The following is an 18,719-nucleotide window of genomic DNA, read 5'->3' on the forward strand; positions in this document are numbered from 1 at the left end:
AAAATCTGAAAAGTAACACAATGCAAGGAATTACTGTAAGATTATTAAGTCTAGAAAAATGGTGAATAAACCAAATACTTGACAAAATTTGTACAAATCCGCTAAATTATTTGTACATTTATTGCAAACATTGCTTGTGATGATGATAATTGGCATTCGTACAGATATCAGAATGTATTTAGCAAAAGAAAAAGGAATTAGTTTACATTCATTATACCAGGATTTGAAAATAAGACTAAACAGAATTGCATATTCTGAATCAAAAAGAGTTATCGAAAAAGGAGGATCCCAAATTAAAGCTTAAAGGCATGTTTGAGCAATCTTCACTAGCTGATGATCATCTGCAAGTTTCAAAGATGATGCACAGACTTGGGTCTCTCACAGCATAACCATACATTCAGTAAAAGAGAGCTCTGATTCAACCTGGTAACTCAAATCTACTGTTGCCCAAGAGAGAAGCAAGTCATGGAGCTCTGTTTTCTACCATTCAGTGAGGTCTTGATTGATCGGTGACCAACTCTGTTTACCCACTTTGGCTGTGTCTCTCGATACCATTGGATTGCACAAATTGCTTCCAGACTTAAATATGACAGTTAACCCAGTACTACCTGCTGCTACTAGAAGACAGTTCAAACTGCGTGTGCACGAGTGTTTTGAAATTTCACTCCTCTCAGCTCTGACTCTCATTTCAAGACTATGTTCTTTGATTTTAGACACCCCAACTAGTTGAAATAGCTTCTCACTACCTATGCTATCAGTTCCTCTTCAAATCTTGAAAACTTTGAACTTAACCAAGATTTGTGTAACATCTCACCAGAATGTAATGCTTGGAGTTCCGGTACCTTTCTGGGAAACTGGCACTGTCCTCATTTCACGACCAATACGTTAGTCCCAAAGAGTGGTGCCCCAGACTGAAATAACAAAGTGTGAAGCTCTGATGAAGGGTCTAGGCCTGAAATGTCAGCTTTTGTGCTCCGAAGATGCTGCTTGGCCTGCTGTGTTCATCCAGCTTCACACTTTGTTATCTTGGATTCTCCAGCATCTGCCATTATCTTTGCCCCAAACTGAACGCAGGATTCTCGATTTGGTTTAACCAGGGCTTTGTATGAGACATGATTTCACCTCCTTTATAATCAGAGACCTCTAGATATACATTCCACTTGTTTTGTTGGTAAGGTTAGTGGAAAGATTGGCATCCATTTAATACATTCTGGTGCTGTTCTTGAACATAATCACTTTAGGAAGACACAGAGCCATAACTATCCAGCACTTAGATTGTCTACAATGCAGTCTTTTATTTCCAGATTTACTGAACAGCAGACGAGCAAAATTCTCACTGTTAGTGGCCAGAAAACTTGCAGTTCCAGCTATAGGAAAATCCCAGTGCAAAACTGTGCATTCATTCTCCAAAGGCAGTGATGCAATTGTCTTGCCAGGGTTGGCTATCCATAGAAAGCTATTAAGAGTTCTGGGGCATATTTCTTCGCTAAAGGCACTTTATAAATGCAATCTGTTTGGTGCTGTAGCAAGTGACAAAACTTGCTTCAGTTACTGTACAGTAAAGCCTTCCTGAACTAGGCCATCCCAAATAAACAACAAACATTCAGCTCTCTGATGAAGGGTCTAGGCCTGAAACGTCAGCTTTTGTGCTCCTGAGATGCTGCTTGGCCTGCTGTGTTCATCCAGCTTCACACTTTATTATCTTGAATTCTCCAGCATCTGCAGTTCCCATTATCTCTGAAACATTCAGGATCTAAACACTTAACACGAGCAGAAGATGCAAGTGATAAGCAGAGTTCATCCACCGTGCTGCCACACTCCCCATGATGACCATGTTGATGTGGAACTAGCTAACACCACGGCCATCAGAAAGAGTAATTCACAGACACGTGCTTTCTTGGATCAACAGGTAGGAATGGAACAAAATATACAAAACCAGGTACATCTGTGTACAAGATAACAAGGGGTGGCGCTGGATGAACACAGCAGGCCAAGCAGCAGCTTAGGAGCAGGAAGGCTGATGTTTCGGCCCGAAACGTCAGCTTTCCTGCTCCTAAGATGCTGCTTGGCCTGCTGCGCTCATCCAGCTCCACATCTTGTTTTCTCGGATTCTCCAGCATCTGCAATTCCTATTATCTCTGCTACATCTGTATACAAACCAGTTTTTAATATCAGCATATCTCACTATAAGTTAAGGTAAATGCTGACTTGCATTTAAATAAGTTTTTATTTAACCTACAATTAATGATGGAATCAACTCACATTGCATCTCTTCAATCGCAGAGGGTAGTTTATGTGTGGAATGAACTACCTGATGAAGTAATGAATGCGGGCACAGTTACAAGTTTACAAGACATTTAGATGGATATAAGAATAGGAGAGGTATGGGCCAGGAGCAGGTCAGTGGGACTAGTTTGGTTTTAGATTGTTTTCAGCATGGAATGGTTGGACCAAAGGGTCCGTTTCTGTGCTTAATGACTGCGACTTTCAGTGAATGACCAGTCAAGTCATAGAGTCATACATCATGGAAATAGGCGCTTTGATCAAAGTAAGTCGATATGGAACATAATCCCAAAATAAACTAGTTTAGTTTATTAAACTTCACAGCAAGACTCTTCTCTTTAAATCATTGCATAGTTATTTCGAGTAACCAGACTAGAGAAATGTCATCCATTGTTTTGTAGTGCCCAGTGTTTCCAATCTAATTCTGATACATTAACCTGGATGAAATCTGAATGGCAATACCACAGTGTTCAGGCAAATATCTGTTCCAATGTCTTAGCTTTTGTTTCACAACATTTTCATGATGATAACATTCAAAGAACACATGGGGAAATGCAGCATTGAATCTAAGATTTCAAATTAGCCTACCTTTTGTTTTTTCATTGGTTCGATTATGACCCCATTTCGCCCTTCAATCACTTTGTCTTCCCCTTCAAAGATCTGACCACATGACTCTTCCTCCCTCCAAAATGCCGATTATTCCATTCTTTCTCTGGCTCTGCGCTTGTTTAGAATCTGTTAAACCTCTAGCTTTTTATTATAGTACAAAAGTAATCAATCAATCTGATCCATCAACTCTGCCTCTCTCCTTCTAATACTGGCTGAGCTGATGAGGATTTCCAGCATTTCCTGCTCCTGTAGCACAACCTAAGGGTTTGGTGAAAGACATGGGACATCAGGAGAATCAGTCAGGATCTGCCAAACCACAGTAGGAAGGTCAGAGGTGAGGCTGCAGCACATTGGTTATGCTGGTAAAGAATTTCTAATAGATTTCTTCAGCGAAATGCCCAGGTAGTTAAGGATAGACTGCTGACTTGGATGTTTCTTAGTCCTCTATATTGCCTACTTTAATTAATAATGAAGTGGCATGACTTCACACCATTCTTCGCATCCCTGAGCCCTTGTGTTCAAGAGCTCTGACTGATAGTAATGCGGTGGGTATTTTTGTCAAGGGTGGAATGGGGCACTGGGAAGTTGATATCCAAATTATCAACGTGCAAGCTCTCTTTCAAAGCTCAGTCCTCTACCGGGTGTTCAGTTGTCCCAACAATTACGGTCTACCAAAAACATTTCACAACTAATTTTTGTAACTGCTGCTCATAGAACAGAATCGTTGAATTCCTACAGTGCGGAAGCCGGCCATTCAGGCCACAGAGTCCAAAACGACCATCCAAAGAGTATCAGAGATAATGGGAACTGCAGATGCTGGAGATTCCAAGATAATAAAATGTGAGGCTGGATGAACACAGCAGGCCAAGCAGCATCTCAGGAGCACAAAAGCTGACGTTTCGGGCCTGGACCCTTCATCAGAGAGGGGGATGGGGGGAGGGAACTGGAATAAATAGGGAGAGAGGGGGAGGCGGACCGAAGATGGAGAGTAAAGAAGATAGGTGGAGAGGGTGTAGGTGGGGAGGTAGGGAGGGGATAGGTCAGTCCAGGGAAGACGGACAGGTCAAGGAGGTGGGATGAGGTTAGTAGGTAGCTGGGGGTGCGGCTTGGGGTGGGAGGAAGGGATGGGTGAGAGGAAGAACCGGTTAGGGAGGCAGAGACAGGTTGGACTGGTTTTGGGATGCAGTGGGTGGGGGGGAAGGGCTGGGCTGGTTGTGTGGTGCAGTGGGGGGAGGGGATGAACTGGGCTGCCACAATGATGCCACCCGAAGGTTGCAGGAACAGCAACTCATATTCCGCCTGGGAACCCTGCAGCCATATGGTATCAATGTGGACTTCACCAGTTTCAAAATCTCCCCTTCCCCCACTGCATCCCTAAACCAGCCCAGTTCATCCCCTCCCCCCACTGCACCACACAACCAGCCCAGCCCTTCCCCCCCACCCACTGCATCCCAAAACCAGTCCAACCTGTCTCTGCCTCCCTAACCGGTTCTTCCTCTCACCCATCCCTTCCTCCCACCCCAAGCCGCACCCCCAGCTACCTACTAACCTCATCCCACCTCCTTGACCTGTCCGTCTTCCCTGGACTGACCTATCCCCTCCCTACCTCCCCACCTACACCCTCTCCACCTATCTTCTTTACTCTCCATCTTCGGTCCGCCTCCCCCTCTCTCCCTATTTATTCCAGTTCCCTCCCCCCATCCCCCTCTCTGATGAAGGGTCCAGGCCCGAAACGTCAGCTTTTGTGCTCCTGAGATGCTGCTTGGCCTGCTGTGTTCATCCAGCCTCACATTTTATTATCCAAAGAGTATCCCATGTTGACCCACACCCTCTACCCGATCCCTGTAACCCTGCCTTTACCACAAACCCACCAAGCCTGCACATCCCTGGACAGTGCTGACAATTTAGCATGGCCAATCCACCTAACCTCCACATCTTTGGACTGAGAGAGGATACTGCAGCCGGAGGAAGCACATGCAGACACGGGGAGAATATTCAAACTCCACACAGACAGGCTGGAATCAGATCCGGGTCCCTGGCACTGAGAGGCAGCAGTGCTAACCACTGAGCCATCGTGCCGCACTGTTGTCAATGCTTGTGAGAAAATACAACAATCCTATTTCAGGCTGTGACATGGAGCGCTCGCAATTGTTTGGTCTCATTTTATGAAGCATGAATGATGGTATTCAGATGTTAGAAACTAATTTAGCAGAATTAATGTTTCAAACCTGGTTTTTTAAAAATGTTGTTATTCAACCTCATGTCAATGTTATGCCTTAATTGTGAGATAAGGTAATTAAAGCCTCAGAACATACCCGAAAACACAGGCAGAGGTGTCATTAAAAGCAGCTTCATGTAAGATGCACCTGGGACTGAAAGATCTTCTTCCTTTTCTTCTTCTTCATCCTCATTCATTTCCATCTCATCACTTTCATAATCATGTTTTCTTTCTGGCCTTACCTGGACAGAGAGTTCAGCATTAATTCATCACCTGCCTATTAAGACATTCTCAAACTATCATTTGGTTATGTACAAATATAAATCAGCAGATTTCTATATTGCAACTTGGCCAAAAATAGCCACACGATTATTCACTTTCATCTTTGATTACCATTAGGCCCCATAGGCCATGAAAATATAGAGGGTCTACTTAAAACCTCAGTACAAAGATGACATTTAACAAGCCCAGGTGTCTGGATGACTCAATGGGCTGAACGGTCTTCTTCTGAACTGTAGGATTCTCTGATTCTATGAAGTTGGTCACACCATTTACAACTTGCCTGGCCTTACAACTCCTGGCCTCAACGAAGCTGCAATAACAAGTCAAGTTGTAAATTACTCACGGATCTGCATTTGCCTGATTTTCTCTGGACGCTTTCATCCAACACTGGAGTTAAAATCTCTGCACTGTTGATGTCGATAGAATCTATGCTAAGGTGACAGTCCCTCTGGTGACAGCTTGTGTGTCTTTTATAGCTGGTTCACTCAGATGCTTTAGACAAAGAAATCAAAATCTGGGACTACAGTGAGATAGCTGAATAAAAAGACTGCTGCTAGGACTTGAGTCCTGAAACAAGGGTTCGAGCAGAGAGAGAACCCCAAACCTTCCAGCCACACAGCACCCAAATACATTTAACGGTATCATTGAGTAGCATCTGGAAGAGGTGAACAAAAACCATTATTTTGGTCTGAATGTGCACTAAATCGTTGCTTTCTGATAATGAAGCTCATTGTTCTGAATTCTCTGTTCAAATTCTTTATTGGGCATCTAGAGCGTTGAAAGCAATAGACCCTAGGTATCCCGTACAGTGAACCAAAGCAGAGGAGACCAATCCTTCGCTGGGAGTGCACTTAAGGAAACAGAGTTGAACTTTTACAAATGGAAACAGCAATCGCTGGAAACACTCAGCAAGTCTGGTAGCATCAATGGAGGGAAATCGGAGTTAACGTTTTGGGTGCGGTGACCCGTCCACAGATCTCTATTCTGAGGAAGGGTCCCTGGACCCAAAACATTGACTGATTTCTCTCCACAAATGTTGCCAGACCTGCTGAGCTTTTCCAGGAATTGCTGTTTTTGTTTCTGATTTACAGCATCCGCAGTTCTTTCAGTTTTTAGTTGGCTTTTTAGCTTGACTTTTTCCTTTATGTTTCCACTTAATAGATTCAGTTCTGCTGGAGTGCAGTTGTTGCATTCCTGTGCAGCATGCATATTAGAAAATTGTGCTCCAGAAATAATGAGGCCTATGGAAAATGTGGGGTTAGGGACAGGCCACCGAAAAAAGTTACACAAGAATCACTCAAAAGCCTAATACAAAGGATAGCACAATTTGAATAAAATGTTTAATTCATATCTAATAATGAAATAAAAGTAAACTTAACACCTTACCTTGAAAAAATGTCAAGATGGCTTGATGGGGGAGGAAGTTTTGTGGTTGCTCTGTTGTTAATGCAAGGGCTGAGGGTCATCATCGTCATCATCACCTTCAGGTGCAGTTGTGGTTGCAGGACTAGGGTGAAAAATAGTTCATCCAGAAGTGGCTGGCTGTGGTTCATTGTCTTCTGACTGTTTCTTGGGTGGTGCATTGAAAAAGACATCCAGTTTTTGCTGCTTCGTCCCCTTGTCTTCTTCCATGAAGAAGTTGTTCATAGGGTGCAAAATAAGATCTTATTTCACAAACTGCTGCCCTGCTGCGTTCTGCATTGTAATCGTTGTCCTCTAAGAGCTGTAACTGCTTCTCAATTTTCCTCGGGATAGAAGACAAAACAGAAGTGGAAAGCATTTGTGGTGCTGCATCCTGGACTTCTTCATCCCCAGTTTCCACTTCCCCCTCAGCAACAAGTTGTTGTAGATCAGCTGCAGACAGGTCCTCACAACGGGGCTCAAGCAGCTCTTCAAGATCGTCACTCTCCACTTCTTCAAGTCCAGCTTGTTTTGCAAGATCCACACAATGTTCTTGGATTCTTGGGAGCTCCTCTGACAGGTGAAAGCCTTTAGAATCTTGAAAACAAAACTTGGGGGAGGCTTCCGCCAAACTGCATGCAAGCAGTCCTTACTGCCATCACCCCAGGTCTCCACGATAATGTCAATCGCATTCTTGATGTTAAAGCTCTTCCAAAACTGAAGAACACTGTCCTTATCCCCGTCAGTGGCTGCAATCAGCCTCTTAAATGTGAACCCTAAATAATAAGCTTTAAAAGCTACTATTGCATCCTGGTCCATGGGTTGAAGGAGAACGATGTGTTTGGGGTAGAAATAGCACTTTGATATTTTCAGAAAGCTCACCTAGGGTGGGAGGATGGGGTAGTGCATTATCAAGGATGAGGAGAATCTCGAAATGTAATTTTATTTCCCCCGCAATACTTTCTAAGAACATCTTCCAAAATACCAACAAAAAAGGTCAGAAAAAATTTGTCCAGTCATCCAACCACTTTTACTTGACCTAAAGTAGATGCCTAGAGTAGACCTTAGGGTAACATTTCAAGGCTCGGGGGTTGGCAGAATGACACACAACCACAGGCTTAAGATTAGAGTCTCTACTGGCACTAGCGCCCAGCACAGACATATGGTCCTTTGCCAACTTAAAACCTGGGGCGTGTGCTTCATTCATAGAAACGTAGGTTCATGATGGCATTCGCTTCCAGTGTAAACCTATCTCATCCAAATTGAAAAGTTGATCCAAGTCATGGCCATCTTCATCAATTAATTTCTGTGACTATGGGAGGAAATGCCATTGCATGCTCCTCATCTGCACTGGCAGCTTCAACACATAACTTTACATAATGACAAATATACCTGCTCTTAAAACCAGGAAACCAGCCACTAACAGCACTAAAGTCAGGCACATCTGCAGGATTTTCAGCTTTTATTGTTAGACCTTCATAAATTGATAAGGCTTTCTCTTTAATGGTTAGGAAGGTGGTCCCAGATCACTTTTTCATTTGATTTTCTATCCACACACTTAGAAACTGCTCCGCATCCTAAAGTTCCTTTGTCTGTGACCTCACAGATTTGCTAGCACTCAGACTTGTTTCAGCAATACAGCTTGCTCTCATCTTTTCTGCAGTGTCTCCCATGGTGTATAAGGTAGGCTCCTTTATTCCTGTTACACGAATTATGACACATGCTCTCTCATTACATTCAAAACATCTTCATGACATCTAGCTTCTCTTCCAGTGTTGTAGCCTTTCTTTTACGTTCACCACCCACAATTTTATCACTAGGATGCTTCTTGCTAAAATTCTCATATCTTTGTCCTCGCATTGTGTGTGTAACCGGCAGAATTTGCCAATAGAAACCTGAAAATAATGGATATAGTACCTCTCACAGGGAGCATTTCACGACAACATCTGTGAATTGATCGCACGATGCTAGCATGGAGACCCTTTAAGCGTTAACATGTCGCATGTTCAGGACAAAACCCGCAAAATGATCATGTCATGTCAACACATACTCCTCTGTGCACGAATAGAATCACATTATTGGCCAACACAAGCTCACATTGCTTTAATTAACTCAATAACATCAGTAATCTGGGAGTTAAAACCTGGCCACCCTGCAAGACAACTATCCTGATTTTTACATTTTTCTACCTTCAAAGACGGATTTTGAGAACAATTCCTTTTTCATGGCGGCCTTTCACGTATATCGCACATAACCAATTTAGACCATAAGGAGACAACAGTGTGGAACTGGAGGAAAACAGCAGGCCAGGCAGCACCAGAGGAGCAGGAAAGCTGACATTTTGGATCGGGATCTTTCTTCAGAAATGGTCCCAACCCAAAAGGTCAGCTTTCCTGCTCCTTTGTTGCTCCCTGACCTGCTATGTTCCTCCAGCTCCACACTGTACTATCTCAGACTCCAGCATCGGCAGTTTTTACTATCTCTCAGACCATAAGGAGATCAGTAGGTCTGATCATATAATCATGTGTGGATAATCATTTATTCTGGGCCTCCTCCAATGTCACAATGAGGCCACATGTAAACTGGTGGAACAACACTTTATATTCTGCCTTGGGAGCTGTGGCCAATGGCCTCAACGTAGAGTTCACTAGCTTTAAAATCTCCCCGCCTCCCCAGCGTCATCCCATGTGTTACTAAGGGGCATGCCCAAAACCCTCTGATAATTAAATGAAAACACAAGCCCCAATCTGTAATGACAGAAGTAACGGCTCCCTCTAATAATTAACCCCTCAAACACCCAGAGAAGCTCATCTTTCCTCTCATAATCTATTATAAGATTGGTTAAAAGAAAGAAAATCCCTGATCTCCACTTTACAAGTAACAAGAAACAATTTAACTCAACAATGAACAAATTATAAAATTACTAACAAACTAATAATTCCCTTTCAGGCTACTAACCACTCCCTGACTGGTCTAAATTCTATTGGAATGCTGTTTAAATAAAAACAAGACCTACTAAGATAAACCCAATTAATAAGCAGCAATAAATCGTAACTTAATCTCTCCAAGTTTTCACAGACAGCTTTTTGGAATATTCGGTCATCTCTGCTCTCTTCACAAATGCCTCTCTTCCGTTAATTCTGCTGTCGGGGATGTTCTATCTCCATGATTTCTTCAATACCATGGTGCCTTTGATTAATTAGAAGAGTTTTCTCTGAGAGCTGAATGGTGCTAACTCTGGCAGGTGGCAGTTGACTCTCTCTTTCAGCTGGCAGTTAGCTCTCCCCGATTTTCCAAACGCCCTTGTCTTACATATTCATACTGACACAGTCTAATTCTTATAATATGATTGGTTTCTGGTTGTCAACACCTTCAGATTTAAATTCAATTGGCTTTCAATCACTAGTTTGGTTTTAAATTAATTATCCCAATTCAAACTTGTTGTCACAACATCGAAACAAGACTAAAAACAAAAGTGGCTAGAAAAGCTCAGCAGGTCTGGCAGCATCTGTGAAGGAAAAAAAGAGTTAACATTTCGGGTCTGGTGATCCCTCCTCACAACTGACGGTGGCTGGGTTAAACATCAGATTATATGCAGAAAATAGGGAGGTGGGTAGAGTAGGGAGTAAACGCTAGGATAGAGCCTAAAGAGTGGGAAGAAATGCTGCTTTTCCAGCAGCTTCTGTTTTTGTTCCTGATTTACAGCATCCGCAGTTCTTTCGGTTTTTATCAAAACAAGACTTGTTTTGCCTGACACCTGTAAGGCTTTGTTGAGAAACTTGTTTCACATTTTGAGGCTCCCTGCACTGGCAACTTCAGCTGCTGCTCACAGACGTAGAAATTTTAAACGTTTCTAAGTACAAAGCGCAAATCTCTTAAAGGAACCACACATTTTAGCTTCCTGCCTTCACTTCACAATTACTCTATCCAACTTCGTAACACATGTCCAACCGTCCCTCTCATCCCCACCTCCTTGACCTGACACATCCTGTCCATCTTCCTCCTCACCTATCCACTCCACCCTTCCTATTGGCCAATCTCCATAACCTACATCCACCTATCACCATCCCACCTACCTTTTCTCAGCCCTACAGATTCCCTCCATTTATTTCTGAGCTCCCTTAGCCCTCCTCAGCTCTGATGAAGAGTCCCAAGCCAAAACTTCAGCTCTCCTGCTCCTTTGATGCTGCCTGACCTGTGTTCCTCCAGCTCCACACTGTATCGACTACATGATTTCCAGTATCTGCAGCTCTTGAAATTTCCTAATCATTTAATCACTGATTATTTATAATATTATCCGTGCAATTAAAACTTGGAACAGGCAATAAATGCTGGCCAAGCCAATGACACCCAAGTTCCATGAGTGAATTAAAAAATACAACTGCATCCCACTGAGATGTTTCTACCTGTTTGTTCCTATCCCAGACCATTGTTCTGGCTAACGTTCCTGAAAGTTTACACGGAAGTTCCGCAGTCTGCCATCCACTGAATAAAATCACTTCTGATTCTCAACGATAAAAAAGCATGTTTTTTTGCTGCTGCTTTTAAGAATTACGATAACCTTGTGAAGTTATCTGAAGCCAATCCATCATCTTCCATCATTCATTAAATAACAAACCATTGTAGTGGAGCATGGATATTATCTATTTTACAAAGAGTTGCTGAAAGGATAATAGCCTCGCTCGAAAGGCTATGCACTTGATCGCAGACAAAAAACCTGCAGATGCTGGAATCCAAGGAAGGCAAACAGGAGGCTGGAAGAATGCAGCAAGCCAGGCAGGATCTGGAGGGAAGGAGCAGTCAACATTTCAGCTATTACCCTTCTTCAGTGATCGCTAAGTTATTGGGGGTTCCTCGGCATTAGTGCTTATAAGATGACAAAGCGCATTGGTATTCTAAGCAACTGCTCGGCCGGAATTGTGGGCTGCTTATTTTTTTGTTTGTGATTGTCTCAGTCATAACAACAGTTTTAGCAAAGCCGCCTTGAGTTACAAACAGAAGTAGTGGGGGCGGCAGAATAAAAAAAAACGTCAGTCACCATATTGCTACAAACCAGCTCCAAAACAGCATGTTCTCTGAGAAAGAGAACAAGATGATGTACTGGGAAAACTTAAAATCTAAGTCAGAATTCTGGACAGCAAAATAAATTTAAATTGTAACTTTGAATTTAATTACCAAACAGATGAAAGGCAACAAGGAAAAATACTGACATTTACACAGCCCCTTTAAGAATAACCAAGCACCCCAAAGCACTTGACAAGCAATTAACTTCATCTGATGTGTTGTGGTTGCTGTAATGCGAGAAACGTGGCACTCAAGATGCACAAAGCAAGCTCCCACAAACCAATTATGTGACAGTGACCAGACAGTCTGTTTTTGTGATGATGATTGAGCTTAACTATTACCAAGACACTAGGGATAACATCCCTGGTTCTTTCTCAGTGCCACAAAATCTTTGACGTGTATCTAAAAGGGCAAACAGTTTAATACCTCATCCTTACGGCAGCATCTTTGGTAATGCTCCCTCAGGACTGCGCTGAGCTGTCAGCTTTGATGTCAGTACTCAAGTCTCTAAAGTGTGGTTCCGACCCACCACCTCATGACGCAGACGTGTGAGTGTAACCAAATGATTTTTGGTCTGCACTCTTCAGTGCATGATGTCAGGCAGCCAAACAGATTAAATATAACCTAAGCCTTCTGGTGTAACAAATCTCTATTTAAAATAAAATAGCCAGTGCCATCCAAAAGCAATTTGTTAACATGCTAAAACAGATTCTCATCCTCTGGATTCTACCAGCTTAAAACATAAGAAGGTCCCTTGCTGGTTAAAACAGAACTGACGACTGGCAATTTCAAATGCTTAACTGGGTCACTAGTAACACTGCTTTCATTATTATTATCCTGCCACCTGCAAGGTATTGTTATTTGCATTGGCAATAACAATTACAGATTCAAAACACGCAGGCATGTCAGCCAAGATCGAGCTGAACAAGAAACAAAACAGGCTCGAGGCTGAATTACCTACTCCTAGTTTCTGTATCCCAGGATTCCAAAGATGCATTTTTAATCAGTTTGCAAAGAAAGAAATTTAAATCCACACATTTTCAAATGTAAAAATGTTATATTAGTGGTAAAGAATCACAATTAATGTAACTGCACCTGAAGACACTAGGGGTTTAATCTTCAAATAAAACCAGACCCAATATCTAATTGCTCACCATAATCCAAATGCTACCAAACCAGGAGATATTTTGAATCAGCCACATACTTTGAAATGAACAGATCAATAACTTTTTAGCATCAAACTTGGTAGAGATGGGTCATGATGTATGGAAGATTTCTTAGAATAGGCCTAACTGGATGAGTAGAATGACTTGTGCAAAGTCTTTCTATTTCACATTAATCAACAATGAAGTAAATTGGCAGAACTGAAAATACTTGTATCGAAGGAAAATATGCTGTCTCAGGGATTGTGGAAGACGGCACATGCAGAAAAAAAGGAAGCAAATTCCACACGTAGGGATAAAATTTTGGTTCCTGGTTTGATGGAAGTGCAATTTTTTTTGGATTAGATATTAAGTTGCATGATGCCAGGTGCGTTGGTTACCTGAAACTCTGCTCCTGCACAACACAGCAGCAACTACAGAAAATGGAATTAGATCTAGTTTTGAAATTGACACACAAAAATTTGGACTGTTTTTATTGTTTAAAACAAATGAATCATTGTTGATCCTATCAATCGAAGTTTGGAGTTCTGCGATTCTGTACAACCAGGTTGGTTCAGATAATGTACAGGCAGTGTCAATGCAGAAATACAAAATTATTCTGTACAAATTCAGCCATGCCTAGAAAAACTTACAAACCTTCAGCTAATTAAATAACAGCAGTGTCAGTAAATTCAGAAGTAACAACTATGTTATCGAAAGAATTTAAACACAACTAAAAACTAGGGTGGAAGCAACACTATATCAATATTAAGATGCTGGACAATGAGGCTGTTTTACTGTCAATTGAAAATCTACTGAGTCATTGATATGGTGAATCATAGCACCTGCTTATCGTCCTCATACTGCTTAATTAACAACCAGAATTATTTTCAGAATGAAGACCTCGAGGGACAATTTAATCTAATTGTTCAGGGGATCAACTCAGTATAATTGTAGTATCTGATCATGAGTTAACTTGAACTCCATCAAAAATACATTAATTAATAACATTGAAAAAAAGGAGTGGGCCAAACCGTCCCTCAAGCTGACTCGATAATTCAATGAGATCATGGATGATTTCTGCCTTAACTTCACTTTACTGCAAGCTTCACATCTCTTTTGATTTCTTGAGACATTGAAAATCAGGCACTCTCTCTCTCTCTCTCTGTCTCAGGGTGAATTGTGACAAATCACTGCATCTTTTGTTTGGATGAGCAAAGTTAAAAAAAAGGTTTTAACAAATAATGATGCCAGTGAAGTGTTGTTCCTTTGCAATGTTTTATTAATGATAAGAATATTTCTGACACCTAAACTATTTCAACTAGACAAATGCAACTTGGTGACACATTGGAGAGCCATAATAACTAAAGAGTCTATTCTGTACTTAGTATAAAATGGCAGAGCATAAAGTGCTGAGAGACATGGGAAATTAGAGGCTGTTTAGCTCTCAATTTCTCAATTCTGTTCTTAACATGAGCTGCTGATAGGTTCTACAAGGAGGCTAGGTTTTTTTTCCCTAAAACAAAAATCTTGTAAACAGATATTCATTTCATACATTAAGTTCAAGCACTTGAAACAAAAAAGAACCCTCGCTTAGCTTTTTATTTCCCTTTCAGTGAGCCAACATTGTCAATATTTAGATAACATGGGCAGAATGAGCAATTCCTCAAAGTCTTACAAAGTACAGCGCCAAAATATTTAACTTTCGTGATAATAAAATGTGAGGCTGGATGAACACAGCAGGCCAAGCAGCATCTCAGGAGCACAAAAGCTGACGTTTCGGGCCTAGACCCTTCATCAGAAAGGGTCTAGGCCCGAAATGTCAGCTTTTGTACTCCTGAGATGCTGCTTGGCCTGCTGTGTTCATCCAGCCTCACATTTTATTATCTTGGAATTCTCCAGCATCTGCAGTTCCCATTATCTCTGATACTATTTAACTTGCGTTATGGTTTTACCTTAAGTTTACCTTTGGGTTTTCTCAGATTTTAAATACTAGCCTTTCTTGAGAAAACTAATCACTTATTAAAATCAGGGCAGAACATCACATTTTCAAATTCATGGAAAATTACTATTACAACTTCTGTCAATGGGAGAGCATACCACGGGGTGGCTCAGTGGTCAGCACTGCTGCCTCACAACACCAAGGACCTGGGTTCAATTCCACCCTCGGGTGACTGTGTGGAGTTTGCACATTCTCCCCATGTCTGCGAAGGGTTTCCTTCAGGTGCTCTGATTTTGCACCCACAGTCCAAAGGTGTGCAGGTTGGGTGGATTAGCCATGCTAAATTTCCCATAGTGTTCAGCAATGTGTAGATTACGCAGGTTATAAGGGGATGCGTCAGAATGGCAAGAATCTGAGGGTCAGTGTGGATTTGTAGGGCCGAAGGGCCTGTTTCCACACTGTCGGGATTCTATGATAAAAGAGTTTATATATTGGCCCATCATAAATACTCTTAGACAGCAACATGACAAGTTTCCAATATTAAATACTGCATTTGTAAATTAATGCAATATGGACGCTGAGCTGCTCACGTTCATAGATTTGAAATTTCACGGGCTACAATCTCGATGCACCACTCAGTTCATTCTGATCCCTCAAGATTGTGTAGGATAAAGGGATGGCACCTCATTTGCATGTCGCTCATGCCAGGAACACTGAAACCCAACGGCTGAGGGATGTGTGGCCCAATCCCTTTGAGATATGATTCACGTCTTCCTTTGAGAGGGGTCAGATACAAATACTCACTTAATGCTCAGGGTCCAGACAAATTTAGAAGTCTGCTAGCAGAGATGACCAGTTGGGTCTGTGCCAGAAGATTTTTTTTCCCCATACAGTAACACAAGATTAGTCCAATGTTCTGCTTTTTCCCTTTAAATCTGTTTGCGTATTTCTAATATTTCTCTAGTTATTCCTGAGGAGATGCAATGGTTTCCTATCTCAAAGACGGGCAGAAAAGATTCACATGCCAAAGACCCTTTGCTTAATTAAGTTTTCCTAACTCCTCACCTTTAATCCTTCAATTGATGACCAGGTGTCATTGGCTGGAATAAAATCTTTTGTTTCTCTAAGCAAAAAACTTATTCAACTTTTAGGATCTTCTTGCCATTAGCTTGAACTGAGATAGAAATGATCAAAGTAATTCAGCCGTCTCGTCATAACCGGATTCCTAATCTACCGAATTCGCACAGAGAGTGTTCTCAGCCTCTCTGCTTTAACGTCCATCAAATAATGATGTATCCAAAATTAAATGCTACTTCCTGTGCCTAACTGAGATTTTCTATCCATTCATTATTATTCTTTTATTCATGTGCATTATATCTGCATTTAAAACAGCCACAATTCCACTTCCTGTTCTGGCGGTGTTATCTACCTACACTCATAGTTTTGAAAAGTATGTGAACCTCTCCGCCTCCCAAAAATTGAAAACATTCAGTGTCCAACTCAACAATTCTTCTTGGATCCCTTTTATCTGAGACACCTCAAAAATATTAACACAAAATTCCACCTGTCAGCTATATGGTTAACAATCTTGAGATGATAGTCCACAAGCTCAACTCCAAATTACCAACATACACAGAGAGCTAACACTTACGGTGCACTTCCCATACACCTTCAAAAGTCTGATTAGTAGTCATTTATCCTGATGACAGGGTATTGACGAAAGCTTGAACTCTGTTTCACTCTCCAAAAGGTGCTGCCAGACCTGCTTCTTGCTTCTCTTCCCCATTTATCCAAACTTCTTGTTGATCAACCACTTTCTCTCATTTTGAACCTCCGTGCAACAAGCCCATTGGTAAAGCAGAATTATTCCAAAAAAAATCCATATTCATTATGTTTTGCTGGATCCTCTTCATCAATCCACAGAATCATATGTTTAAAAAACTTAACTGCCTCACAATTCATTCAGTTAGGCCCCTGTGCCTTTTCCCCAGTATTTCCTCCTCAGACGATAATCTAAATCTCTTTTTCAAGTCAGGATTGAAACGGCCTCCGCTGCACACTCAGTGCATTCATATCCAATCACTGCATATAAAGGACCACACTATATCTGGCAGAATGGTAAGCTGTTTGGAAATCTAAAACGCCATTGACAAGCTGGTGGAATGGACGGGTAAGCAGATGAGGTTCAATGCAGAAAAGTGGGAGGTGATGCACTTTAGTCAGAAGAACACTAAAAGACAAAAAGGGTACGATTCTAAAAGGGGCACAGGAGCAGTGGGAGTTGTGTACACATGTATGAATCACAGTTGGAGGAAGTAGTAATTAAAACAGTGTTCTCAGATTTATTGATAGGGACACACAGTAGAAGAGTAAGGAGGTGAGGTATTGTGTGGAGATAACACAGTGTGGAGCTGGAGGAACACAACAGGCCAGGCAGCATCAGAGGATCAGGAAAGTTGACATTACGGGTCGAGACCCTTCTTCAGGAACCCAAAATCTCAACGCTCCTGCTCCTCTGATGCTGCCTGGGACTGCCGCGTTCCTCCAGCTCCACACTGTATTATCTCTGACTCCAGCATCTTCAGTTCTGACTATCTCTGAGTGAAGTATTGTGTCGAGTTGTGGATGACATATTATAAGAAAGATATGAATGAATTGAAGAGAGGGAAGTCATAGAGTCATACAGCAAGGAAACAGATGGTTCATGCCAACTCACCAACCAGGTATCCTAAATGGATCTAGTCCCATTTGCCAGCCTTTGACCCATATCCCTCTACACCCTTCCTATACAGGTATTCTCCCGATGCCTTTTAAATGTCGTCATTGTACCAGCCTCGCCCACTTTCTCTGGCAGCTGTTTCCATACACGCACCACCCTCTGTGCTAAAGAGGTGCCCCTCAGGTCCCTTTTAAATCTTTCCATCTCACCTTAAACCTGAGCCGTCTATCTTTGGACTCCTCTATAGTTGGGAAAAAGACTGTGGCTATTCACCCTATCCATGCCCCTCTTTAGGTTCAGAGGAGGTTGTCTAAGGAGCCTAAGTTACTGTTCTGCCTTTTGTAGATCCTACACAAAGCTACCGATGTGCATCAATAGTGGGGTGCGAGAATGTTGAAGGTGGTGGTTTGGGTTTGAGATTGGAGTAGTTAGGATTGTCTCCCCTACAGAAGGTGGCTGAGAGGCAGTCTGATTGGGATTTTCATAGTGATGAGGGAGCTGGACAGAATAGGTCAGATGAAGTTACTCCTGCTTGTAAAAGCAACAAGAATGACAGGGCAGAGATTTAAAAGTGGTTTGCAAAGGAAGATGTGGAGAGGGAATAAAACTTTTCCACACAGCAGGCTGCAGGGGTATGGAATGCACAGCCTGGAAGTGTCAATTGAGACACTCAAGGGAGCATTGGATGGCATCATTGAATAGAATAGAATCCCTTCAGTGTGGAAACAGGCCCTTCAGCCCAAAAAGGCCACACCGACCCTCAGAACACCCACCCAAACCCATCTCCCTATAACCCACCCAATCTACATATCCCTGAACACTGCCGGCAATTTAGCATGGCCAATCCACCTAACCTGCACATGTTTGGACTGTGGGAGCAAACTGGGGCACCCAGAGGAAACCGACGCAGACATGCAGGTGAAATTGAAAGTGGGCCCCTGGTGCTGTGAAGCAGCAGTGCTAAGCACTGAGCCACCGTGCCACTTCTTTGGATATTAAATGGTCTGTGGGGAAATAGGAAAAATGCAGGAGTCTGGCACGAGGTAATAGAGCCTGTGC

At 42.2% G+C, this 18,719-nt stretch overlaps 1 protein-coding gene across 3 annotated transcripts in view; it reads right to left on the reverse strand.

Annotated features, from left to right (window-relative positions):
- Window positions 1-18,719, reverse strand: part of focad (focadhesin) — a 190,810-nt gene that overhangs the window by 92,873 nt on the left and 79,218 nt on the right. For all 3 annotated transcript variants that reach the window (XM_048526877.2, XM_048526878.2, XM_059642923.1), the window contains exon 19: window positions 5,208-5,352. In XM_048526877.2, the coding sequence (XP_048382834.1) occupies window positions 5,208-5,352 (145 nt within the window). The remainder of the gene's footprint in view (window positions 1-5,207; window positions 5,353-18,719) is intronic.

Source organism: Stegostoma tigrinum, chromosome 3 (assembly GCF_030684315.1).
Source record: "Stegostoma tigrinum isolate sSteTig4 chromosome 3, sSteTig4.hap1, whole genome shotgun sequence".
NCBI classification, from domain to species: Eukaryota; Metazoa; Chordata; class Chondrichthyes; order Orectolobiformes; family Stegostomatidae; genus Stegostoma; species Stegostoma tigrinum.